This window comes from Lates calcarifer, linkage group LG6, assembly GCF_001640805.2.
Source record: "Lates calcarifer isolate ASB-BC8 linkage group LG6, TLL_Latcal_v3, whole genome shotgun sequence".
NCBI lineage: Eukaryota > Metazoa > Chordata > Actinopteri > Centropomidae > Lates > Lates calcarifer.
The window spans coordinates 4,062,902-4,090,756 of record NC_066838.1 but is presented as its reverse complement, the minus strand read 5'-3'; the positions used below and the strand labels follow the sequence as shown (position 1 = coordinate 4,090,756).

Here is a 27,855-nt window from a genome sequence, read left to right as displayed (position 1 = left end):
CTGTGGATCCACTCCTGAAATACAGCCAATTATGCAGTTCAAATACACTGACAGCCCATTAATCATTAATCACTTTATCATCTTTATTGTTTTCATATCTTTTTTTAAACCACATATACAGTTGGACACAGTAAATTTAGTGACATCATCAAACAGTGATCCAGAATAACAGGGTGTTTTAATCATAGAAGCAGAATCAATTAAAAAAAAAAGATTCTACTTCTATGTTTCCAATACTGAACACAACAGAGGGGAGATGCCATAAGTAAAAACATTTCTAATGCTTTCAGAATCAAAGGAATTGTACACCTCACTGCAAAAATCCTGGAACATACATTTGAATTTGAATGGGACCTGTGGATGGTGCTAGATATATAGTCGGGGGGCAAAATGTGTGGATGAATGAGACAGAGTTTTGATTGTGGCTCCAAAATGTTGCCATTGCATTCACAGTTTAAACCAGAGGATGTCACTTTATCCTCTCTGATATGGGGGCCATTTTGGCTCTTGAGGCTAGGGCACAGTTTCTAGTTGAAGAGTAAGTCAACCGAAGCCCTGAGTGAAAAAACAAAACAAACAAACAAACAAACAAAAAAAAAAAAACTCTTACTTATTCCTTCAAAGCCAAACCTGAGTTAGCCCATCTCTAACTCTGCAAAAGCCCTGAGATTTGGCCTCTCCATTAGGCCATGTATCACATATGAAGGGGAATGTGTGTTTCATCTGTGTGCGTGTGTGTGTGTGTGTGTGTCTATGCTAACACTGCATGCTGATATAAAATACTGACCTTACTGCTTACAGTTTTCCCAACTAACATCTAGGGAGCCCCACAGTGTTCAGTATCCAATGCATTAATAAAATTATGAAATAAATTACCAGTTGAATAAACTGTGTACATTCAATGACCCCTCATGTGCTGTGGATGTGCACTGCCATCCTGTTTCTCCATTCATTTTTCAGGTTTTTCCTTTGTTACCTGACTGAATATGAATATGGAACAATAATTTGTGAAGTAATGTAAGGAATTTTTGAAACTCAGCTCATTATGAAATGTTATGTTAGCCTTCTTCTGATAATAATTATTTTATAGGAGTTTATTTTTCACAGATACACTTTCATACCACTTTTTCTTCAGTGTTGCCGTTTTTCATGACAGTTATGTTATTATCATGCTCTTACTAGCAAGCTCAACAACTGCTACCTGATTTAGCCAGTTAGCTCCTGTTAGCTTGAGCAAGAAAAGCTAAAAGCTAAAAGCTTGAGTTCTGTGTTTATTTATAGTAGCAGCTTCTTCTTGGTTTATTTAGAAAACCGTTACAATGCCAATGGTACATAACATTTCATCATAATGAGTTGCATTTTAACAATTTCCTTAGTTATTTCACTTTTTTTTATCAATATATATTTTACACAGTTTAATCATATGGTTCTTCATTTCATGACATCTTATTGAAATAAAATTGAACAACGTGGGGTTCCAAAAATGTCCTTCTGAATCACATTTTTAAACATATTCATATGCAGAGTTAAAACCTATCAGATATTTTCAAGTGAAATAAATGTGAAGAATAAGAAGAACAGGATAAGAATAAGATGTGAAGGCACTCCTAGACACAGGCCCCAGATCAGTTTGTTATTCAAAATAAAGCAAATATTATAGGGTGAGCTGATCTCAGACCTGCCGCTAGGGGGCAGCTTAAGTCTGTTGTTGTTTTTGACGTAAGTATCATGGCAACCACTTTTACAAGTCAGTCTGGTGATATCACTGGTGATGTCACATCCCTGATTCTCCAAAAACTGCAAAAGCCTGGAGAATGAAAACAGACCAGAACATAAAAGGACCGAAACCAGCTGGAAAACAGACACACTGGACGTACAGTAACACGGCACCGAGACTAGTGGCACTATGAGATGGCAGAGACGGAAGTATTATACACGTGTCAAAAAAATAAATCAAGATCTTCACCAAATGCATCATCATTATCATCAGTGTAATCATCATCATCGTCAAACAATAAATCAGTGATTCCAGTCATCCTCTCCTCTCTCTCAGTCCACTGGCCTGAAAAGGGCCCGTCCTCTGAGGCCGAATCCTACTTTTTTGGCAGCGGGGGCAGCTTGAGGAAGAGAGGAAGAGGAGGAGGAGGAAGAGGGAGCAGGGGCAGCAGGGGTGGCGAGGGTGGACGACTGGACAGGAGGCTGGCGTGACAGGAGCTCCTTGAACACTGAGTTCATTTGACGGCTGATCATCTCCTGAGAAAGCAAGAGGAAGAGAGGCAAATATGAGAGTAGAGAGACATGGAAGACAGTGAAAAATGTAGCCTCAGTAACCAAAGTCTGACGCTGACGACACGTCCCACTGAACACAGGACCTGTCCCGTCCCAGTGTGAACTTCTTAACTGCCTGAGATGCTGCATGGGTGACTGGATGATTCTTGTGTTCATGTATAATGTATACTAAGATGTATGGCAGTGGTGGAAAAAAAGTACTTTCCTCCTTTTTGGTTACTGTTGAAATGTTACAATATACCAAGTGTACTGAGCTGTGCCTAAGTTGCACATTTTTTAACATTGCTACTTGTAAGAGCTTTGCATTTCTTGTGAGAGGCTAGAGTTTTGCCTGATCTAGCCCAAAGGCCTTCTGTGGTTTACCAATAACAGAAAAGGCACCCTGCTTTTATAACTCATGAAGGGAGGATGTGTCGCTGCACCTCACTCTTGTTTGTTAGCTCTTGTTTTGTGGACTCCAGATACTTTTCCTGTTTATCTACAGCATCATATATGAAATATTTTCTGGAGATTCTTATATCTTTGTTGAAAATTGCTGCCTTTAAAAAGTCCAGGAACTGGTCTGTTAGATCAATATAAGTCCATTTTAACAGATTTATTCAAATTCATTTGAGTTTCTTTGGCAAATGTCTGACGCAGCAACACATACACAAATGGAAGAGAAAAGGGATTTCTACAGAGGTACAGTCTATATTTTCCTGGTCACTGAGTGTAAAAATTCTGTATAATATATTAGAGATTTATTTAAGCTGCCATCAGAGGAAAACTGCCTGTGTGCACTAATCATCAGAACAAAAAGTCTGATGAAATACATTTCCTTTCAAAGCATCTTATCTTTAGTGCTCTACACCAAAACACTGCAGGATGTATCTTAAGCAATATCAGCACATTCAGCTGTTAATTTTAGTGTGACATACTTTTTTTTTGCTTTTGTAGCAATATTTGATTCAAACGAAATAACTGAATAGGATGAACTACTGACCTTGTCAACTGTGGTTCTGTCTCCCTGACCAAATGGAGGTCTGTCTGTGGGTCTGAAGCCACCCTGTCTCACAGTGTCCAAAGTGTGTCTTCTCTCGTGAGACCTGAAAGACAGTTAGAGGGTAAAACAGGCTAGACTAAACGGGCTGATATAACTGAAAGACACAGATAGATCCTGATTTCTGCTGAAGTCTGATCTATACTGTTACTCTGTTTCACAATTCACATCATATCAGGCCATTGCAACTGTCTAAATTCCATTCAAAAATTACAGGCAGACAAAGATCTCTTTGCTGTGATTACACAGCCGGTGTCTACCAGTGGTATGTGATTACTATTAACACACTTAAACCTGCAATGATTTTGGTCAAATGAGGGGAGTGGAAACAAGTCGTAAACACGACGCTGACATATTATCACCTCAGAAATATGCAACATGATACAATATTGTGAGTCAGTTGCCTATTTACAAATCCAGCCATTACAGATGAACAATTCTATATTCACATTCCTTTTTGCTCACTTTTTGGTCTCCACTAACAATAATGCTGTGCTCACCAAAAAAAACAAAAAAAAAAAACAAGCTGAAAGACACTAAATACCTGCATAGAGCTGAGTAGAACTGCAGAGTCAGGTGATGTGCATAATCATATTACCAATTATTAACATAAAATATGGATAGTAACTGCTCTGAAGAATGTTAATGGTAGTGTTGTGTGTTGTTTCTCTGTTATTTCTCTCCATGCCCAATGGTTCTATGTGAATTATATTTATCCCGTATAACTGAACCTCTGTATTTGAGTGATGAGTCAAGCATGGTGTTTTCATATTTTATACAGCACATGCTGTGTCCAAGGTGTGTGTCAGTCTTACACTGGCAGGTGTCGTGTGGCAGGGGAGGTTGGCGGCTTTCGACTGGGGCTCCCCTCACTTGCTCTCTGTCTTCCAGGTAACGAAGCACTGTCGCTGTTCACCCGCATCCTGTCAGGACATATACAGAACCTATATAACACTGTGTTGTGTGCATTCATGTGTGTGAGTTTGTATGTTTGGCTGTGTGCAATAATGTGGAAGTGAGTATTTCTGTCTGCTTGGGTGTATTTTACTGTCTGCATCTATGTGTGTGTGTATACCGAGTTGTGTTCTCCGTCTGTGGATCTTCTGCTGTCAGGTTTCCAGTGCTGCCTCCTCCTCCTCCTCCTCCTCCTTCTTCTCTTTTCCCTCGCTCTGACCTGAGGGAGGAGAAAAAGAGAGAGATATATTAAGCATATATTTCATCACAGAAAGTACAACTAGTACAAGTTTAAGTATGGGATAAAGACAGAGTGACAAAATAATTGTAGGAGGGAGCAGAAGCAGGAGTAAAATATGTGTGTGACCAGATTTTTATACATGGAATCTTTGAGGCAGAAACTCCTTACAATATAACACAGGCAACAGCTTTCAGAAATACTACCTCTGTAATACTGTTGAGCCTGTGTCAGTGCTAATTCAAATGTATGGCATTTCTTGAGGCCATGGCTTTAAGTGATGTTATTTTGTAAACCTCCTTTTTATACAACTTGTACTTGATCTGTACCATATATTACTATGGCCAGAGTTAACTATGGAAGGGTATACAGCAATATGAATGAATTAGATGTTCACATACTCTGATTCTCTAAACTAGTGGTTCCTAGCACCTGTTTAACGTGATGTTTCTGTTCATGGCACCCGATCACCACACACACACTTTTGCATGGCTGGCTTTGGTTCTCAGACTGAGATACAGCATTTCTTTTAGGCCTGCTTCTCCAACGCTTGCTCCCCTAGCTGCTATTTCTAACTGCCATGAACCTGTACATGCGCATTCCCTGACACACTGACAGATGTTACCTGTTGCAGCAGAAATCCTGCTTGCTGCAACACTGCACCATTTGATTGCACAGGTGATTTTAGTATGAATTATTTTTATTGCCTATATTTAATATTTTGACTTGAATGTCAACTTGAAGGAACAGCTTGACATTTTTGGGGATGTGCTTCTTCACTTTCTTGCTGAGAGTTAGCTGAGAAGTGTGACGCCACTGCCATGACTTTATGCTCTATGATCTATGCAGCAGGGTTAGCTTATCTTAGCCTAACATAAGGGCTGGAAACAGAGGGAAACAGGTCCAAAGGTAGTTAAGAAATCTGCTCATTAATTGAAACATTATATCATGTTTGTTTGAGAAAATGAAGAAAGAAATGAATGAAAAAATGAAGTGCAATTTGTGGTTTTATGGGGAGTTATGTGGCAAAGCTCATGGTGACAACAAGACTCCTGGTAGTCACCCCCAACAAGAAATCAGGCACTTAACCCTGCATAAATCCACAAATTGCCATTTCTACTCTTCAGTTTCTGGATGTGTTAGTTAGTAAGCTTTACAGGTGCTGGTGGGTGGATTCTGTCTTTGTAACTTTGGACAGAGCTTGGTTAGCGGTTTCCCCTGCTTTCAATGTTTATGCTAAAATAAGCAAACCATATCCTGGCTGTAGTGTCACATTTAATGGCAGACAGACATGAAAGTATGTGGAGTAAATAATATAATCACATTTCCTAAAATGTTATATGTCACTATGTCACTATGCATAAGAAATCAATAAATAATTTGTCCCCCACATTTAACTGCATTTGCGTTCCCACACTTTGGTTTGTACAAATTAATCTTGCTAGTCCTTACTCCTTACAACATCCCAGGGTGATGCAGTGCTCACTTTAAAGATTCTTGCTGGCAAATACAAGCACTCTGGCACTCAAAAAACAATTGGGAAGTAAATAAAGCAACTCTGGCAACTAAGACCCAAATTCAATGTATCAAATTAGGAAAGAGGCTTCCAAGATCATCTTGGCCATGGCTCTGAGTGCCAGGTACAAGCAGAAATGTCACTCACCCTTCCAGCACGCTGATGTACTTGTGAGGGATGAGACCCTTAACCCCTCCCACTTCGCCTCTCCACCAATCAGAGGAGGCTTTGCTGTGAAGGATGAGCAGCTCTCCCTGCTTAAACGATAGTTCTGCTGGAGATCTCGCCACGTAGTCGAACATAGCCACTGCTTCCCACTCTGCGCACAGCACAATTATCAACTCATCAAAATGGATCTTTCTAAATTAATCTTATTCATAATCTTTATGATTCTTGTATGCATATGAATTGTGACATTTATGTGAAGTACAGTGAAGTGACACTGTTGTGTGTGTGTGTGCACTGTATGTACTCACCGTCCTCACTGGGCAGATGCTCAGTCTCTCCATCTCCCTCCTCTGTGATTGGTTCACTGCAGACAAGCAGAAAAATGGTGGTCATGCCCAGTTCCTCTTCTGTCTGACACACTCACCAACTGTCATACCACAGTCTTTCTATGGTACAATTTCTCACTTTGCTTATGCAATTTCACACGAGAGAGATTCAAATGACCCTACAATTTCAGTGTTCTACAGACAACAATGGACCAAATCACTGATGATGCTCTGTGAAATGTCAAAAAGATATATATTATATAAATGTTCATGAAGAGAACAGACAGTTTTATTGAATCCCCAAAAGCAGATTTTTGGGTGTTAGAGGTTTCCATGGACACTGTCGACAGGCTGGAGGCTTGTGTTCCATTATTGTGAGCAATCAGCTTAATAGTATTAAGCCGTTTTAACACAAAGCATTGCAAGCTGCACAAAAATGCCTCTGGTGTGGCATGAAATTCCGTTTCAAGAGGATGAGCCATAAAATTGGGGGCTGCACTTGAAGCTGACTGAGTATTAAACTCTAACATGATCAACAAATCTCTGGAGCAATGCAAAGCTGTTGCTTAGCCATTCGTTTACTACAAGTTATCAAGACAGAAATAAGTCCATATAGTTTTTCACAGCACAGACGATTTTAACATAAATCATAGAGGCCAGGTTTGACCATATGTGGTATAAGGTTATCAGACAAGCAAAAATATAGTGTTAACCAAATCCATCAATAAATCATATTGATAGTTTAAATAAATAAAACACTCATTATTCCAACTTCAAGTTGAAAGTTCAACCACTATTATGAGGTAGTTTGCCCTAGTGCTAACTTTGCTAAGACTTTTTTACATTATGTATTTATTAGCAGTCCATTACAAAGTGAAAGCAGATACAAACAAACAACGCATAGCTTCTACAACATTAGCTCAATCAATTGCAAATGCTGGCAGTTTGTTGACATATCTGTAGCTCTTCTCACCAAGTGGGAGATACAGTGTGTTGACAGTGGAAAAATTTCCTGATATCTTGAAGTCAACAGGTTTGCCCACTCATCCGCTTGGAATCACAGGCAGCTTAACACACTGAGTGACAGTCTTTACCTAGTTAGCTTACTTACCTAGTTGCAGCTAACATTCATTCAAACCACACCAACCAGTACAGGTAATGTCCATATATATATATATATATATATACATACACACACACACACACACATATGTATATATATATAAAAATCTAAATGAGTTTTATTAACTGACTTGTATATTTTAGACTATATGGATTATACTTTTGAATTTTCTGAAAACTTTTTACTACATTTTGTCAGTTTTGACGCTCCATAATATCACACTTGTATTTGCAACAATTAGGAATTGATGTTAACAGCATTTAGTCACAACTAATGTAACATTTATATTGATGACTATTCATCTCTCACCAGTACTCCTGCTCCAGAGTCATGTGCTTCTCGTAGACGGGGCCTGGAAGTTCTGATTGGCCAGGGAAGATGACGTCATGTTGGAGGATCATGGTTTTGATGAGGTCATTGACCTGTGGCTGCCTAGCAACAGCGTCATCAGAGTCCATTCCCCTCAGCAGGCTCGGGCCAAAGCAAACGGCCAGGTTGTAGGGCTGCATCATGTTCTCATCACTGTACTGAGACACACTGGAAAACACACACACACACACACACACACACTCAGAATTTACTGGTTGTGTTTAAATTTTAAGTAAAGGTTAAGTAAAATTTAAGTAATTTAAGTAAAATTTTATGTGGCAGATATTTCAAGTATCAGAATATCCCACACTGGGTTATGTTATAGCTTACTGATTGAGGAAAGCGAAAAGGTAACGCATCACGATGAGGAGGGGCCGTGGGAAGGTGGAGACAATCGCTTTAATCTGGGCAGCTTTCTCTGTGTCTCCCTCAATTTCTGATCATGATAGAAATGAAAGAGAAAAGGAGCAAGTTGACAAGACTTGAAGAAATGTTGTGACAAGTACTTTAACTTCTGAGATGAGGGTTGGGCTGGGTTGGGGCTGATGTGTTTGGCCAGTGACAATAAATGTAAGTTTCTGTAATGGAAAACAGAATTGGGTACACATCTTTAATAAAGGTAAAGATAATGAGACAATGAAAGAGATAATTACAGGGCAAACAAGTCAGCGTGATGCATCAGGAGAGAGAGGAGACATTGCACGACCTTACATCAACAGTACATGTAACCCCTTTGTAAGGGAGAATTTCACAAACAAGCTTTTTTATGTGTTGAGCATCACTGAAGTGGTAGTGCAGCTACTGTGTAAGACTACTATTTTAGCTGCGCAAAGCTACAACAACATTATCAGATTTATTCATATGCAAAGGAATTTATTTATATCCTACATGAGGGCGAGAGTGAGCTTAACCGAGGTTCAGTAAGCACCTAGAAACCAAACCATATTTAAATGACAAAGTAACTGAAAGCCGACATGAAAACCAAGTGAAACCAATACATGATTTGAGGACACACACACACACACAGATATAAAAATTACATAAGGGGGACTTACGAACACACTCCAGCAGCTGAGAGTAGCTGTCGTAAGGGAAGAGAGGAGGCTCAAGGCCTCTGAAGTAAAGCTTCAACACACCAGCCACAGAGTCCAGGTCACACTCACTGTCTGACAGAGGATCCTCTCCTACAGGACGTTAAATCAGACACGTCTGATGAATGTACCAACACCTGCTTCTGAAATCTACTTTTGTGCAAAAACAAGACATATGGTTACATGCAGTAAGGCTACCGACAAAGCACAGGACATTCCTGTAAGATGTAAAATTGTGTTCCACAAACAAGTAATTATTGAAGGTTATAATATATTAGAGTTAATAGTTTAGTTGATCATCAGAAATTGAATTGTGATTATTATTATTATAGCCCCTGACATCTTAGCCATAATCATTCAAGATTACTTATTTCTTTTCTTGAAAGCAACTCTAAATAAATACTTTTATAATAGCACTAGATAAAATAACTACCTGTATATGAAGTGGGTTGCTCATTGTGACAAACCCACAGAGTTATTACCTGACCCTTCAGCTCTGTTGAGCTCTCAGCTCAGTGTTATGGTTTTCCAACCCACAACATTACTGTTTCGGTCTGCTCTCATTGCTCTCATAGCATCATTTTCGGCTGCAACAAGTGAATTACTGCAAGTTTGAGGTCATGAATAATGTATCACTCACTGTGATGAGTAAGTAGTTACACTATTTGTGATGTTCAACAAGTGTAAACCTCTGGCCACATGACTAAGAGAAGTAATCAAAAATAACTCCAGTCCAAAGATCTTTCTTTTTAGTTTTATTTTAGATATACACCCTCCAATACTTGCTTGAGTCTCGCTCACAGGTTTATACTACCTGCTTCTGTGCAAGCACAATGACCATTGAGTAGGAGGCTGAAGTGCAGCGATAAGGACATGGTCCCTCACTGACTTCCCACCCCCTAATTATGTTCATTGGACCATTGTTATTAAAATTCAAATTTTTTATTGTTTTTTTGCATTTCACTCTGATGCAATTTCAGTAGTTCCACTTCACCTCTTTTCTATCTATACTGTGATAAGATGAAGTAATCACTTACCTCTCTCAAATGCATCTCTAATGAGGTTAACCTCCCTCTGTGACCCAGGAACTCTGAATATTCCTTCATGGTGGAGGCCTGACACACGCACGCACACACACACACACACACACACACACACACACACACACACACACACACACACACACACACACATTATATCAAATGTTCACAGATGCCTCATACATATACACAAACAAGAACTTCCACCTACTCATTCTCAGTGTCCAAAGCAGTCTGAGCATGGCTTAGTGCTATATCATAAAAAATGACTCACCGTGAAGATTTATGAAACGGATGCAGCTTTCAACCACCACAGGAATCTGCTGCCCAGAGCTCTGGAGTAGAAAAGATGATTAGAGAAGGAGAGAAGAAGAGAGAAGAGAGTGTTAGAGGCAGAGGGAGAGTGGTGGTTGGTGATAGAGATGCAGACAAAGAGGAGGACAAGGTTGACATTGAAAATAACTGCCATTACAGGGAGGAAGAATGTGCACAGGAAGATACTATGTGAGGGAAACAAGCAAATAAACAGAAGAAGGGGGGTAACAGAGTGGGGGAATACCACTGAGTGGACAATATAACTAATCAGTCGCTAATGGACAAAATGTAAGATGACACTAGCAGGGCCATAGATGATGTTGAATTCTGTCCATTTCTGTTGTTCTTTTAAGGAGATTCTTCTGGAAATCAACATCTGCTGCATCTGGTCATGTGAAAAAGAAAATACACCCTCTTTGAATTCTATGGTTTTACTTAAAATAAATAATGACATGATATAATATGTCATATGTTGTTGTTCATCTAAGGTTGTAGTTACCTAATTTTAAAACCTGTTAAGGATCAGATGATTTTTTTATGTCCTGATATGTAAAACCATAGAATTCAAAGAGGGTGTACTTTCTTTTTCACATGACTGTAAATAAAATCTCATAAAATTCTGGTGAATGAATACTGAATCATGTATTCATTATTCAGTTATTTGGCTTAAATTTAAAAATAGGGAGTCTAAAAATATTGGAATGAGTCTGAAAAACATCCACCATGTTTAAAGGAATAAACACTAAACTGTGTCTGTATTGTTATGCAGGAGCATGTAATTACCCAAAAAAGTTTCTTAGTTTGTTCAACTACTGCTGGATTTTAGATGCCTCAAAATGTCAAACTATTCCCTTCAAGTTTGCTAAAGCTCCAAATTTATCCAGTAAATAAGTGTGCAGTATATAAGTGGGCACAGATGGGATTCAGTACCTGTGTCCGAGACATTCTCCTTCTTCTTCTGTACCAAGCCAAGCACAGCAGAGCAGAGACAGAGAAAAAGCAGAGATTAGAAAAGGAAGAGTGAGAAATAAGGGGAATAAAGACTTAGAAGCAGTGGGAAGAGGCGCACATAAGCACACACACGCACACACTCAATAGAGGAGTCGAGAGAGGAGGCAGCAAAGAGGCCAGTGCATTTTAATCCCTTTCACAAGAGAGGAAGAGATAAAAGGAGGGAAATGGACCGAAAGGAGAGAAAGCCAGCAATAAGCTGTAAGCATGACCATACACATGAAGGCAGCACCAAATACACTGGGGGGGGGGTTAGTGTGTGCATGTGCTGCTGGACCCCCCCCCCCAATTCTTCTGTATCAGTGTCACAGGATTTTCCATATAATTTCCATTGGAGGGTTGAACAGCAGTGCAGCACAGTGCAGCAAGCAAATAAAAAGGACGTTAACAACAAGGGTCTACTTCAAAGATTTTTTTTATTTGCATTTGTGTGTGTATTCATGAGTGTTACCTGTATGTAGGAGAGCATGTCTGTGGTGAAGAGTGTGTGGCAGAATTGGGAAACAGGTCTGGACTTCCGAACACGCACTGACCGAGCACATTGCATTCTGGGAAATATAATAAATATTAAATGTATATAAATGTGAGTATTGATACTCAGGATCTGATGATGATGGCTAATCGCTATGATCAGTTACACTTTATGTATGTCTGCCCCACCAAAAAAATCTACTTAAAATCCTCAAAATGGCATTTTGATTTAAATTTGGTCAGTCTCTTTCCTCTTCCCTTCGTCCTCTCTGCTCTCTCCACATCTCTACGCCTCTCTCAGTCATACTCTCTTTTTATTCTTGGCTGTGCAAATACATTGGTTACCTGGAAGGGTCACTGTCGACGGCCTCAGCTGGAAGAAAGAGACAGAAAAACAAGTGAGACAGTGAGGTTTGGTGCAGGAGCCTGGTGCAAAGAATGAGAAACAATATTAAAGGGAAATTCTGTCAATTTTGCACATGAATCTCTGTGTACAGGTTTTGGGGAGTATTACTGCATATGTGAAAAAGAGCCTTTTGTGAAGGTTTTGAGAAGGAAGAAGAATGAGTGGAAATAAAAAAGATGATATCTCTGGTTCAGCTGTATCGATTTTAATCATTTTTTTCTAAACTGTACATTCCGAGTCCGACAATGTTATAAGAGTGCAATGCTAAATCGATTGAGTGATCTTTTAAACTTCAGAAATTCTGCAGAAGTCAGAGTCACCTGACGATGCATTTGCAGTTTTACAAATGAAGCCCCAGGAAACTGACTTCTGCAGATTCAACCAGAGGCAACATTAGAAGAAATGACCTCACGCATTTTCTGACAGTAGCCCCTTTAACAATGAGATTGTGCTATAATGCCATTAAAAAGTCCCTTGATTACCCTTGCTTGTTTACACTGAACCAAATAAGAGTACCTTTCTGTATGGCATCTTGTAGAAGGTCATGTTTGGCTTGAAGTTTGGAGGTCAGAGAACTGCTGGTGAGGAACTCCTTCACTTTCTGAGATTAAAAACAACATATAAATAAAGTAAATAACTGAGTCCTTGATAGGATGGAAAAGCTCCAGGAAACCCAGAGCAAACACATCACCACACTGCTGCTTAAAGCATAATTAATGATTAACTGTGATCAGGTAGAGAATAAATCTGTGAACTAAATCATGCACATCAGATTTCCAGAGACAGACGGCATTGATTGGCCTATAATCCGTTTTGATATCCAGCCTATATTGGCCTGAGTACAGTTTAACAGAAGCATTGATCAGCACTCTGCAGTCACTCACTGTAAAATAGTAGGTCTCTGTCTCCTGCTGATTGGCTCGACGCTTGGCAAGGGTAAGTTTTGGGGCAGCACTTCCTCCAGGGGGCTCATGTGATAGGCTGCTGGGCACATCGGGGGAGGGGTTACAGTCGCTGTCACACATACTGTCCAGCAGAGCTGTGAGTGTAGCCTTAAGCGTTTTACTGATCTGAGAAAGGGAAACAAAATATTGATTTGTTAATTCATTTCTTATATAGATATATAGATATTTTTCTCACTCACTCACTCACTGACTGACAGACAGACAGATCACTGTGGAAACAGGAAGTGGTAATAATTAGCTAACCTCCTCTGTTTCCAAGGTAACGGCAGCGAGTCGAGACTGAAGCTGTTGGAATCTGGTCTCCAGCTCGTACCTCACCTGGCTTTCCGCACTCACCTCACACACCTGAAATACACAAACAATATATGATTTTTTAGCTGTAGCATAAACTATTATCTTGTAGCATCGTCAACATAGTGGATGATAACGGTCATTTTTGTAGCATAACCTGTAACCCCACATAATAAAACAACCGGCAATGATACGGCCCTTGGCTTTGGAAGTAATACTGGGTTACCACAATAGATAGTAAGCTAATTAGCTGGACATGCTAATGTTAGCAGCAGACAAAGGCACTGTTTAATCCATTCCTAAAATCTTTGGAAAAGAAAAAATAAACAAAACAAAGAAGCAAACAAAAAACCTAGACATGAGATAAACATACCAAACATGGCCAACAGATTGTGAAATGATCAGTAATGCTGTAAGTACATAATAATAATGCTATTAATGTTGTGTCTTAGTTGAGCACTATACCTATGAATGTAACAAAAAGTTACCTCCACAGAAACCATACACTTCTTCCAGAGGTACAGTGATTTTACCTGGTCTCCCTCATGTGGGTGGTAGTTGAATCTGAATGGAAGGCAGAAGGCAGCGTCATGTTGCTGCAGTAACGCATCCCTATCTCCTCCCTGGTCCAGGGATGTCACAGCTGCCTCCAGCTGCTTAAGCCCTGTCTCCTCTGTTTTCTGGATGCGCCACCTACTGGCCAGGTAGCACCTCATCATCCTCTCCACAGACAGGTGGAAACCGAGGTCACAGCACTGCCAGGAGGGAAAGAAAAGGAAAACAAAGATAAAAGGAAAGTGTTATGATGGAAAAAGGAAGGAGGAAATGCAGATGGAAGGGTGCGACCAGAAAGAGACAGATAGGAAGGGATGAGGTGTGCAGTCAGTGATGGGGCAGGAGAAGGGAGAAAGGAGAGGGAAGGTAAAGAAAGAATGTAAAAAATAATGTGGTGTTTGTAGTGTGGGAGAAAAGACAGGCAGGAGAGAGGAGGCTTTTATTTTTTGACAGGGAACCCTTCAAAAATCAATACTACTCTTTCTCCCCATAAAATCTCAGCTTTTCTTCAGAAAATAACAAGAAAAAGTATAAAAAGGCATCTCAAAACCACTGAACAGTCACACTCATAAACACACAGACAACGACACAACTGAAATTGCATGTTTCTTACGTCGATGAGAGTGCTCACGTCCTGCAGGTAGTACTTGTTCATGGCTGCATTGGCTGCTGCTAGATTCAGCAGGTAGTCATTACGAGCCTTGGTACACTTCAGCTGGGTCTCCTGCACTCTGCCATGCCTCTGTACGCACAGGCACACACACACACACACACACACACACAAACAAACAAGAGAAGATAACATACATAAGAACATAAAATCATGCGTTGAATCAAGACAATGCATTATGATATCATGTGCCCATGACCATAACATGCACCGTCTCACTCAAAAACATACTATGTATAAAGGGTGCATGATTTCACAGGGCTGTGACATTTATACACCTAAACACACTCAGACAAAACATCAAGAGCAGGAAATGTCTGGTTTTGTTTTGTGGAAACAAGATTTCCTGTCACCTGCTCTCGCACACAAACACACACTCACCTTCTCCATTAATCTCTCCATCTTCTTCACAGAACTCCGCCTCTGTCCTCCTGATTGGCCGGGGCCGAGCTCAGCGGACTTGCCGGTGTGTCTCTCCTCCAATCGCTCGGCTTCCTTCAGCTTCCCCTCAGCTATCAGGCAGTCTGTGTGGTACTGGTTATATGTCTTCAGAGCCTTCATCAGCACACAGGTCACATAACACAAACTCCACATTAGCATTGTCACTGTCAGTGCATTATTACAGTATTTTGCATAGTTGTATCCATGACATTGAACTCACTGTCTGGAGTTCAGTGGTGACCTTTAGCAGCTCATCCTGCATCTGAATTCCAACCTCTTTGCTCTGCAATTTACAAAAGTGAACGGTTAGCCAAACACATTCTACAGTTGTTGTTATTTTAAAGAACAGTTTGACATTTTGGAAATACACTTAGCTTAGCTTTCTTGCTGATAGGTGAGAAGATTGTTACCACTCATGTTTGTATGCCTAACATAAATCTACCTTTCTGCCAGCAGGCAATTAGTTTAGCTTAGTTCCAGTGCACTTTACAATACTTACTTACTTTTACAATACTTTTACAGTCCAACTTGATGTTTACACATCTAAGGTTTTGTATAGATGGAACAAACTTTAGAGGCAATGATAGTCGCATTTGTTTTTTATTCTGCTGGACAGATCCAAGCTAGCTGTCTCCAGTTTTTATATTTAGCTAAGCTAACCACCTGCTGGCTAATTTTAAGTCAACAAACATCAATAACACATTCAGGATAGTGCCAACAATGATTTTAGAGATGCTAAAAGGGTCTTGCTCAACTTTCTGTTGGGCCTACCAACTCCTCTTAGCTTCTCTGAAAATATTGAAGTGGCTTAATTAAAATTCTGCTCACTTTTCATCTCTGAGAAGGTGCAGAGAGTGTGTCTGACAACCAGTAATTTGAGCAAGATGAGTCTGTGTACTTTATAAAATGAATGAGACTGCAGATGCCACTGCAGTACCAAGACAGATAACAGGACAAATGCATAATGGGGGATTTAAATCAAGAGTTTCATTGTGTTCAGTACGTGTCAACTTAAAGAGCTTATTTTTTGGTGAGTCTGTTCTTCCTTCAAGGTTGGCAACTAATAATTGGCATCATTTGAGTGTTGTGCTACTAAGAGATGAATCTGGCAATGCTGGAAAAAATTATACATTCATAAATTCATTAGGGCTTATTTTCCTTACAGGAGATAGAGCTGACAGATTGGAGTTATTTCACTTGTCTGTTAATGTAACTTGATGTTAGTGTTGTCATTTGCTAATTGTGCTTTGTGCCATACTGACAGTCTATGGAAACTTCATTTGTATAATTAAAAAACACGAGACTTGGAAAGACTTGAAAACAACTGGTAAAAGACTGAACAGGATAATGTTACAATAGCTGAGAGGAATGATGGGAAGATGACCTATATATGCATTGCACACACTAACTGTATACACACTTAACACTTTAACTACTTAGTCTTGTAGGTGAACCTCCTGGCCTTGTACTGTGTGTGTCTGCATGTCATGCACATGTCTTTATACATATGATCCTCTACTTACCCGTTTGTGTAGACGGTGTGTATCCTCCGTACTGTGGGTCAGTCTCTGGGTGAGCGTGTTACAGCAGGTGTCACCCAGTGCTGCATGTTCCCGGCTCTCTAAACGAGTCTGAGTCAGCAAAACTGACCAGACCTGACACACAGACTGACCCCACTGCTCCTTCCTGGAGAAAAAACAGACATCCTCATTGAGATATAGAAAAATAATAACTTTAGAAACACTTGAGAAGGAGGAAAGACACAAATGTGCACTCCCATGCAGTACACACACTTACTTCTTAGTCTTGTGGGTGAACCTCTCAGTGAGTTTGTCGAGGGCACGTGCATATTCAGCCTCAATGTCGCCACGGCGCCGGAGAAACTCAGAGAGGTCTGAGAGCTGCTGCTGTTTTACCTCCACCTGAGAATCTAAAATCTTTATCTGGTCTGTCAGCTGGGCCCGCAGGTCTGACACACAGAGTGACAGAGACAGACAGGGAGATAGACACAGAAAGGAAATGGAGGACGGTCATTTAAGTAAATAGATGTAAGCCTGGACACATACTGACATGCAAACACAGAGAGTGAAATGAAAACATACACGCACATACATGGATGCACACAGCTGATAAAATTATTATTAGGGCCCGAGCACTAGCATGCTCACTAAACTTTGCACACGCATCAGACCTGGCAAAAATTTACATCTGATAGGGGTCTCGTTCATTGGCACCATAAAATTGTTCCATAGCTCCCCCTTGGACACACTCAAACCCCCTTGCCATTGGGCTTAGTTTGTCTGAAGTGAACGAAATTCGAAGGCATGATGTAACATGCCGAGATGCACCAAAAAGTCTCATGACATCATAGCCTCAAACCTACAGGAAGTTGGCGGCCATTTTAATTTTAATTTGAAAATTTTGTTCATTTTTGGCCATTATTGGGCATTTGGTGATGTTGTATTTGATCGAACTCCTCCTACAGTTTTTATCATATCACCCTCAAACTTGGTCAGGATACTCTTAAGGCTTTTGTCACCCGACAGGTGCAGGGTGCGAGGGCCTGTTCAACGCTGCTTGCAGCTTTTTTTTTTCTATTTACAATCAAGGTCTTTGCTCACTTAAGACAGATTGGAGTGATATTTCAATTAACTGTAGTAGAGTCTAGAGTAATGTTAAACTTTGTTCTAGAAATACTGATCATCATTAGGTGCTTTATAAATACACTCACAGTGAATATTCTACTCCTCAATTTTTATAACAAATCAAGTTGTTGTCATCTCCTACAGAGTGAAATATGTCCCAGTGGTTGCCATATCATCACACTGATTGGGAATGCCAAGAAGTCTCTCTATTTTGGAAAGTGGTAAAGAATAGTCTTTGTTTCTCCATTGTTCTAAACCTAAATGATGATTCCCTGATTAGTTTATCATGGTTATAATACAGACTGTATCTTAAAACATAAAACTTGGTGTTTCACTTGAACAGCCCAGTTGGTTACTTTCATAGTCGTATTATTTATCTGGAAGAAGGGGCAGTAAGAAATATATGTGTATATATACACCAATTATCCATCCATGAAGTGATACATCATCATTGTCAACAGCTTGCTCTTGTCATATCCATACAGTTATATGCAAATAAATAAAAAAAAATATATAATATATATAATATAATTTTTTTTTTTGTCTTTTTCTTCACTGTATGTGTATTTCACATCTTTACATGTGCATGTTGTATGTTGATAATACAAATTAAAAACGAATGAATAACACTGATACATGCATATCACAGCTGCTCCATGCAGGCACACAGTGTACAGTATGGAGACATACAATATAGTGTATATACAAATAATGCTTTTAGATATATTAAATGCATGGGGTTAGGGTAGGGTTAGGGTTAGGCTTCCTTGGCTCACTGAAGAACAATTAACTCATACAATAATTTAACTGGAAAGAACTGATCCAATTAGAGAATAATAAATTAGAGAATAATAAAAATGTTTTTTTTTCACATCACACATTTCATTGGAATAATCTCCCTTTACGCAAGATCTAATAAAATGCTGTCCATACCTGTCATTTGTGGGTGTGACTGATTGTGTTTTACAGAGGAATTTGACAGCAGTGTGTGGATTATTACACACAGCTCACTTGTAATAACCCAACATAACCTCCTAACACACACATCCTTGTATACAAACATAACTAAACCAGTAGCGATGTGGCCCAGCACTGCGCTGTGGTTTGAAAAGGCTAATACAAACATCATTCTCTCAAGTAACACCGCCTTTGTTTTGCTCTCTCACCTCTCTTTCTTTTTTTTACCCACTCTCATCTCACATTTTTTTCTTCCTCAGTTGCCCCCCCCCCCCAACAAACCACTCTGCCCACTCCATCTTTCCCCCCTTTACTCTTTTTCTCTGTCTCTGTGTGAGTGCACAGCCCTGGGCTGACTGGATGTGAGGAGACAGCATCACTAATACTGACTATAAATACACCCTTGTAGTACAGTAGAGAGAGCCAGCCAGCCACAGCATGCACGCTCTAGAACACAGCACATAATACACACACACACACACACACACACACACAAAGCTGTTGTCATATAAAAATCTTGCAATGCCAGTATGCTCGTGTTTTCTTTTTGATTAAAGGCTCCTTTACAGGCTGAAAAGATTTTCATGCTGACATAAGGAAACTCTTTTCATGGATTGTCATCAAGCTCAAAGCAAAGGTGATGTTATCACTTCCTGAGCAAGGAGGGAATTTTGATTACATGTACATATGCACAAATGCATCCAGAGAGAGTATGTGGCTGGGTGACTGTGCAAAGCAGCTGCACACAGTCATGCATGAATGCACATGCTCTGTCTTATATGCATTCATGCATGCAAAAAAAGTGCACATGCACAAACAGAGGTGCGATAAAGGGCACACACATGCACACACACACAGAACACACCAACACACACACACACACGCATACATAGAGTGATTTACCTTTCATCTGCGATTCATACTCGGCCAGACTCCCCTTCTCCCTCCTCAGCTTTCCATGTGATGTCATCATCTTTGACCCCTTGACCCTCGTCTGTCACTGAGACCTTACTTCCTGAACCCTGATTCTTCTTGTATGCTCAGTCTCCCCTCCTGAAACCTTTTAGCCGGCTCTGGCTCTGTAGACTCTGACCTTTCACCCCTGACCCCTTGACCTTGCTGCTCTACAGCTGCATGCAGCGCATCAGCATCAGTGTCGATCGGCTGCACTCAGCAGGGATGTCAGTCGGGTCGATGTGTCCATGGAATTGCCTGGGCCTCTGGTATGAATGTTGAGCCATAGGTGAACTGGCCTGAGCAGGAGACAGTGGGAGAATAGAGCAAAAAGAAGATACTGGTCAGAGAAGAACTGGATGACAAGTGGACAATAGGGGGCAAGAGATTTATTGAGACCAGAATCAGAGGATTAAAGAGTCAGAGGAAGAGGACAAATGAGGCCAGAGCGACAAGACAGAAAGGGGCAGTGACACCAGATAGGGAGATTTAATAGGGCAGACAGTGAGATGGGGGCAGAGCACAGAATGGACAGTAAGAGGGCAGAGTGATGGGGACGTGAGGGAAGAAGGATGAAGGATGGGGGATGGGAGGATGAGAGGTGATGAGTAACAGCAGTAATGAAGGACATTCTGTGCCTTGAGGTCGGGGGTTGGGGATGTCTATACAGGTAATGATCAAATACACAAGCAAATGTCTTCAGTGATTTTATAAAAACATACTGTACCAAGCTTAACAAGGAAAAAGGTCAAAGATATGAGTCACAGTAGGATGTAGTAAATATTGTTTGGAGACCCACCACAAACTGGCCTGTGATCTGCTTTGTGTCTCGAATTGCGGTTTGTTGATGTATTAACAATTTGATTGGTGGGCTATCTTTACTGTTTACACGTACTAAAAGGCAGCTCCTCCAGTTTTACACAATAAAGTGACTTTACCCAACTTGAGAAGTACGACTCAGTCTGAGAAAACCTTGCCATGTAATTTAGGTGGAAAGAGCTTAATTCTCATTTCAGATTTTTAAAAATGATCTCCTCATTGTTATTCAACAGCACAGAATAAACACAGGACTCTCCAAAATAAAGTCACAATCATGCACATCATTTTGGCATGGCAGTTGGGTCAACATACTGCAAAAATCATGAATCTTAGTTTGTTGCTCATCAAAATGCTTTGTCATGCAGCTCTATAATTGCTGAATTCATCCAAAATTGACCTAAAATTTGAAATTGCATTAATTTAAGCAACACACTGTGTCACTGTGTTTCTTAACACCATAGTTTTTGCCTCTGCACATGGTTAATGGTGCATGTAAAAGTATTTTGTTGCTCTGATGATTGGATGTTTTGAACTAAAATCCCTTTTGGGACTCTTATTTTTAGTGCACACAGTCTTGCACACTGTCCTGGTTGTACTTGCCAGGACAGTTTCACGTCTGTCCAAGCTTTGAAAGCGCTCCAGCTATGAGCCACACAACATGGGAAAAATGAATGGGACTTTTAACTTCTTGAACAAGTGGCACCCAAAATAGCTCCTCCCACTTTATTATACTATTGGCCTTTTGGGATGTAAATGTGAATATCTGTGACTGAGGGAGTGACTGAGTTGGCTGGCTGGCTGTGATGGAGTTACACCATCGGTCGGCTGGCTATTGGCCTTCTCCCATTGGCTGTTGCTCTGTCAAAATGATTTGTTACAAACATTCTCTATTATATGTCATCACAGGGTGCTTCTCATTTCTGTTTGACCACTCTCATACTCTAATAATCTCATACTCTCATACTCTCAGCTCCAGCATCAGGTGTTAACAGAGTTCTGCCTACATGCTGAGAGCTGTATGCCCATCGTGGAAACGTGCACAGCTAAGAGGAAAACTACTGCTGTTGCTGGCCAAGTTAACATCAACTGATAATGCTGTCAGCAGCCCAGCAGGAGAGACATTCCATGATCTAATAGGATTTTATAATTACGCATGCCCATACCTAGTCTTAATGGAATAATGCATGACAAACTGAGGGCATCAAAAGGCATGTTCTTTACCAGGCAAGCAGGGTGTACTGACATGACAGAAAGAGTAGCACTTTTGGGAACCAGAATTAACAGTCTAATGTCTTAAAAATCCAGATATCTTCTTGGCCTCTGCTGCATTGGCCACTCTTTTTAAATCTGTCTCTTGCAAGTTGTCCAACTTGATTTTTTTGTGTTGACAGCAAACTTGAATACTTTTTTTGAATAATGAAAATCAATTTCTGCACTACTAGGACAGTAGAGACAGATGACCCAGTTAGCCTACAAACATTTTACCAAATTACCCCTACATGCACATAACTAAATGCTTACATTGCATTAGACACAGGTTTTTGCATGGATCCTTATTAGTCAGCGTAAACTGTACTGAGGTCACACACACATCATATCTTGCTTTTAACTTTCACACCGGCATACAGAGGCAACTTCACTTCCCACATCCTGTGTCAATTTCTCAACAGGTTTCAGTACTCTGCACTCAAAGAGTGCCAAAGTGTGCTGCTTTCGCTGGAAACATTGTTCCTCAATCAGCTTCAAGCTTCAGCTTCAACTTTTTTGAGTAAAATGCAAAAACAGTAATTGAGGTAAAATGTGATCAGAAGAACACACTCTCTCTGACAATAATGTGATTTAATGTGACCTACCACATTAAATAACATGTGGTTTTCTACTGGTTTAATGTGGTCTTCTGCATTACCGTGGGAAAACATAATATTGTAATGCAGGTTGTCAATGCAGTTTTGAAAGCATGAGGGCATTGTTTCAAAGCACTATTCAGTACATTCAGAAAATGGAAAATGTAGAGTTGGTCTGACACATTGTATATCATACCCAGTTATCATAACTAAAGCAAACCACTCATGACTTAACATTTGCTCTTAGGCCCCTGCTTTCATTTCCTCTTCCAAAGTTCTGTGGTAGATGTGATCCAGACATACTTATGTGACGGTTTCAGACTGAACTAGCAAGTAAATGGAGAAGTACAGTGAACGAACGCAGAGAGATTTCTGCAAATGAGACCGCGAGGGCCCCGAGACCTTGGAGGCTCCAGAGGCCTTCATCAGCCTGTGACCTTAATCTGCACAGAACAAAGCGAATGTAAATGATCTGAGAGAAAGAGAGAGAGAGAGAGAGAGAGAGAGAGGAGGGGTTGTAAGAGATTCAGCAAAAGATGAGGAAAAAGCAAAACACAAAAAAGGGCAGTGAGGGCAAAGAGATGGAGGTTATCGGAGGAACAATGTTTCATACCTAAAGTCAATGTCATTGAAAGGAGAAGGTCATGTGATATATGTGATGAATATAAAGTAGACTGAAGACAAGAGAGAATACATGTGGTGCAGTGTGATAGATCCTTATTACCACTGAGGGGATTTTCTGTTAATTTTTTCTGAAGAAAAAAATTAAGCGCTAAGAAGAAGTAATACAGGATACAAGTGGGACATTGTGGTTGATGTTATGATACTATATGGGGATTTCCTGACATTGCAGGGAGAAAACCACACTCAGTGACCCTGTAACTGTAAAGAACGTTTTCTTGTGACACGTTTCTTGCAGAAATCTATCCTTTTTTTTCTTTTGCAATTCTTACAGCTATGCTGTCTCTTAACCGCTGCCCCCTATGAGTAGAAAATCATTTCTCATCCATGCGGACAAAGCCAAACCATTGCTAATGCAGTGGAAAATGTCACAAAGAAAACAGATGGGTGTCAGCGGGACCCTCAGCCAGATGATCTCACATCCTGAAAAGTTTTGACTTTTGGGAAATGTAAGGTTTCAGCTGTAACAGCATGCATGGGAGTTGAGGTATTGTCTTTATCAGTGCAGTACGATCACAGAAGAGCAACGGATACGTGTCAGACATGATCTTATGCTAATCTGTGCTGTCAGATGTGCTGCAGCTGTATGTTCACCACTGTGAACACAAGCAAGATAGAGTCAGGTGAGACACTCATCTGTGTGACAGACTGATTGGAGAGGCTCTTACAGACAGAGAGATGATTGGGAAAAGATTGAGCTTGTTGCAATTTATGCTGCAGGAGGAAGCAGTCAGATAAACAGTTGGTGGAATAGAACAGATCTCAATGGAAAAAGTCTATTTATCATAATGCTGAGTATAAAATGGCTTTAAACAAATACAACAAGAGAAAATCATTTCAGAATGATTCATGCTGTATGTACAACATGTTACCTTACTGAGTGGGCTGTAGGTGTAGCACTGACATGAAGTGTAATGGAATTAGCCCAAATAATCAATGACAGACAGTTCTCTGTGCAGTCACAGCTTACAGCAGCTTTTGCACAAACAGACCTCATCATGACCTGAAGTGGCAGTGATTAAAATGTCTTTCAATATATTGTAGAATAACAGCTGCTGGCCTTTGTCATGTATTTTCTTTTCTTTTGTGTTATTTTATATAATTGTATTATTTGGATGGACGTACAGTATTGGGCTATTTTGGTACAGGTCCCTCCAGTCAAAGATCACTTAATTAAGGGAGAACCCCATCGGTTTTACACATAAAGGTCAGTTAACTCGTCATGAGAAGTACTACTCTGATTATTCAAACAGCTGTGTAATGTCTTCTGTGGCTCTGGAGGGAGCAATCCAAAGTCCCAAATGATGTCATCATGGCTAGCTCCATCTGGGCTTGGAGGCTACAAGTTTATAACTAAAAGTCCCCAGTATACCTGGTGATGTGGATGTTCAAGAGGCTAAAATGGAGTGAGCAAAGAAATGATAAGGATCCAATGTTTTTGGAGCAGTAGTGACTTGGCCTCCACTGCAGCAGATTTTGATCAGAATCTGGTTCATCACAAACCAAGTTTATGCTGATACGTGCTGTCTCCAGGAATATCCTTGTCCGCTAAAGTGACTTGAGAAACCCACTGCTGCAGTTTGGTGTAGGGGTTTGTGTGATTTATCAACTAAATGATTAAACGTCGCTACCCTTGCTAGTCAGCACCAGAAATACTAGTTGGTTAGATTTATAATGTATTAGGGTGGTTAGTTCCCAGTGGCCAGGCTCTTCAAGCACATCTCGTAAAACCATTATGGGTTGTTATTATCTTAATCTAGAAAATGAAAATGAGGTTGTAGACTGTGTCAGAATAAAGTGGCATACAATTGCTTGACGCAACAGCAACGTGTCACCACATTCAGTGCAGGTATGTGGGTGTCACCCTGCGAGGTAAGAAGCTGCCGGTGCTAGCAATGCTAATGTTCGCCACACATGGGAAACCAATATAAAAACGTAGCATAACAGTAGCTCAAACAGTGAGTAACTGTATCCTGGTCATACCAAACCAAATAAGGCTGTGACAGAAAATACCCTGACTGTGTTGAACTTTGTTGCTGACAAAGTCAGTTTTTAATTTGTGAGGGGAAGGCAGTATCATATCTACTTTCAAAAGTTACAGTCTCACTAGATAAAATCTACATGACCAATCAGATTCTGAGGCTGTAGTCAGAGTACAGCATGTTGCTGTACATCACTGAAGCTGATCTACTTTGGGTCACTAGTAGCTAGATGACACGTCAGCTCATTCATTGGCTTCTAGATTGCAAAACAAATCTGAATGTAGCTCCTACTGCCAACCTGACTGCACTACAACAGGTAGAGCGCCCTCATACTGGCTCTGTCCCTAGGTTTCATTTAGAACGAGTCATGAGATTTAGGGCGATGCAAGATTAGCTATGCAAAGTAGAAATATCCAAATTCATCATATCACTAACAAAGTTTGCTTCATGCCAGAGTCTCTCTATACTATATCCTTCTCAATTACTGCTTGTGCAGCAGCTGCAGTAGCAAACAGGAAACCAAATCATAGTATGTTACCACAGGTTTTCACTCTTGCAGCATCTGTAGAGAATTACTCTATACCTGCAAGACTCACAGAAACTTTTCAGCAGCAGTTTAATCCTGCTTCTCATCACTGCCAAAACACACTCCACAGGAATGACTAGTTTTAAAGGTGCCAGCGGAGACTGGGACATAATGCATCACATTATAAAAAGTGTGGCCACCAATGACTTGTACAGAAAAAGGGTGAAAATTAATATCCTTTGGCAGTAGCACAGTAAGTAGATTTTACACAGTGTAAGATGCCTTTCAGATTTTAGCATGGTCCCTAATTGCAACAGCACAGAGGGCAATTTTGCATCAAACGGACGCAAAATTAAAACCAAAGGGCAGAGAAAACTTTCCACTGCTGTCCACATTTCTCAGGTTCTGCCATGGTCGGGTTTTATGTAGAGGACCATTTACAGGTAATGTTTGTGGAATGCATACCTGTAGGTCCTGGCAGAGGGCAAAAATGGAAAAAGATGAATAAAAAGTGAAATGAAAACAGTTCCTGACAGTTGGGTACTGTGCGGGGCGAGTGGCTGTCAGGCTGCCCACATCCGCTCTGCTGAAACCTTCACTTCTCCATCTGCATTTTCCTTGGAACTTTCTTTGACAGAGCTAATTAGGGATCAATTTAGGTTTGGCTCTACTGCCAATTTTGAGGTTAGCTTCTACTGTGCTACAGGGTGTAAGAGTAAATCTCACTGTAAAAAATACAGTGCCAGAAAGTAAGTACAGTTACTCAAATACATGTGCCAGTACAGCAAATGCACCAAATGAAATAAATAATCTGTCATATGCTCCTCACTGGTGTTTTTTCTTTTGTTTTAAACAACCGGTTGTGTGATTCACTGAAGGCAGAGTGGCCGTCTGTCATGTTGTTTGAGGTCAGGGATTTGCATCTTAGACCAGACTGAACCCACCTTTAAGGCAAGTGTTGTATTTTACATTAGTGGACATTCAATCACAAGTCAACAGAGGATCATAATCATAAGCACAACCATACTGTATGTTTGAGAAACTGCACCTGATACTTGCACTGGACCTCCTGTCTAGGGTTAAGTAAACTTTAACTCCTCATAGAAACAAACAAAAAAAATCTACATACAAAAGCTTTTAATGTTGGAATTTCTTAAGCAGGGCTTCTCTGTCACATTACCATCACAGCCTTTGTTGTTACACTGTAAACCAACAGCAGAAATGGAATGCTATTTTGTAAATGCCTCTGAAAAGCTTCTCTGTTTAAGCCATTTACTGGATCTTTATCAAATTATCTGTCAATAGTGTCGGTGATGTGTTGGGGGGGAATTAAGGAGGAGTGTTAAGTTATATTTACAATGGCTGTAAATCACCCCATATGGTCAATGGACTGTAGCAGTGCTCCACACAATGGCCACATAAACACCTCGGTATAATTACACAAGCATGTAAACACATGCACACACACACACACACACAGATGCACACAGAGCATCAACACTAAAAATGGTGCACACATATTACATAATTGATACCCCTAACAGTCAGTAGCCAACATCCATTTGTCCACTTAGAAAACCCCAAGTGAATACAGTGTCCCTTTAAAACACTAAACTATATATAAACACAAAGACACATTCACTTTAGTCACGCATGTACACAGGCATGCATGCACTCTTACACACACACACACACACACACATATATATATATATATATATATACATATTTACACACACAGGTTGTTATTGGATTCGTGAGCAGCGTGACAGCCGTACATACCTCACTTTGTGGTCCTGTGCTGTCTCTTTCTATCTGTTCCTCAGCTCTCCCCCTCTCTTCTTCTCATCCCTCGTTCTCTCTATCACACACACACACTCACACAGACAGAGCAGTGTGTTTGAATCTGACAGATTTCTCTCAGCTCAGTTCCCTCCTCTCTCCTCCCTCTCTCGCTCTCTCTCTCTCTCTCTCTTTCTCTCTCATTTCTCAGGCACACGCTCAAAAACAGCCCTCCCCCTCCCTCCCTCCTTTCTTTCTTCCTTCTCCTGCCAAATATGCCAAATAGCCTCCACTCTCGCTCTCTCTCACTGGCACCAGAGCTGCCTCTCTCCTCCCATTCCCTCCCTCTCTCCCTCTTTGCCTTGTGAAGCAGTGCGAAAGCCACAA

At 40.4% G+C, this 27,855-nt stretch overlaps 1 protein-coding gene across 2 annotated transcripts; it reads right to left on the bottom strand.

Moving 5' to 3' along the window:
* Positions 1–58: 58 nt before the first annotated feature.
* Positions 59–27,716, bottom strand: arhgap4b (Rho GTPase activating protein 4b). 2 transcript variants are annotated; one of them, XM_018675355.2, is made up of 24 exons: positions 27,469–27,716; positions 19,784–20,133; positions 17,076–17,247; positions 16,802–16,964; positions 15,499–15,561; positions 15,219–15,392; positions 14,781–14,909; positions 14,146–14,367; positions 13,565–13,666; positions 13,241–13,426; positions 12,873–12,957; positions 12,296–12,323; positions 11,399–11,426; positions 10,428–10,488; positions 10,151–10,228; positions 9,078–9,206; positions 8,353–8,458; positions 7,963–8,190; positions 6,513–6,568; positions 6,184–6,355; positions 4,404–4,502; positions 4,144–4,251; positions 3,272–3,374; positions 59–2,253 (listed from the first exon to the last, which is right to left on the bottom strand). In XM_018675355.2, exons 2-24 carry the CDS (start codon positions 19,851–19,853, stop codon positions 2,050–2,052), a joined length of 2,766 nt encoding a protein of 921 aa, XP_018530871.1. In that variant the 5' UTR covers positions 19,854–20,133; positions 27,469–27,716; the 3' UTR covers positions 59–2,049. The 2 variants fall into 2 exon arrangements, with proteins under 2 accessions (XP_018530871.1, XP_018530870.1); XM_018675354.2 differs by lacking the exon at positions 11,399–11,426 and adding an exon at positions 11,931–12,027 and having other exon boundaries at positions 27,469–27,714.
* Between the last annotated feature and the right edge of the window lie 139 nt (positions 27,717–27,855).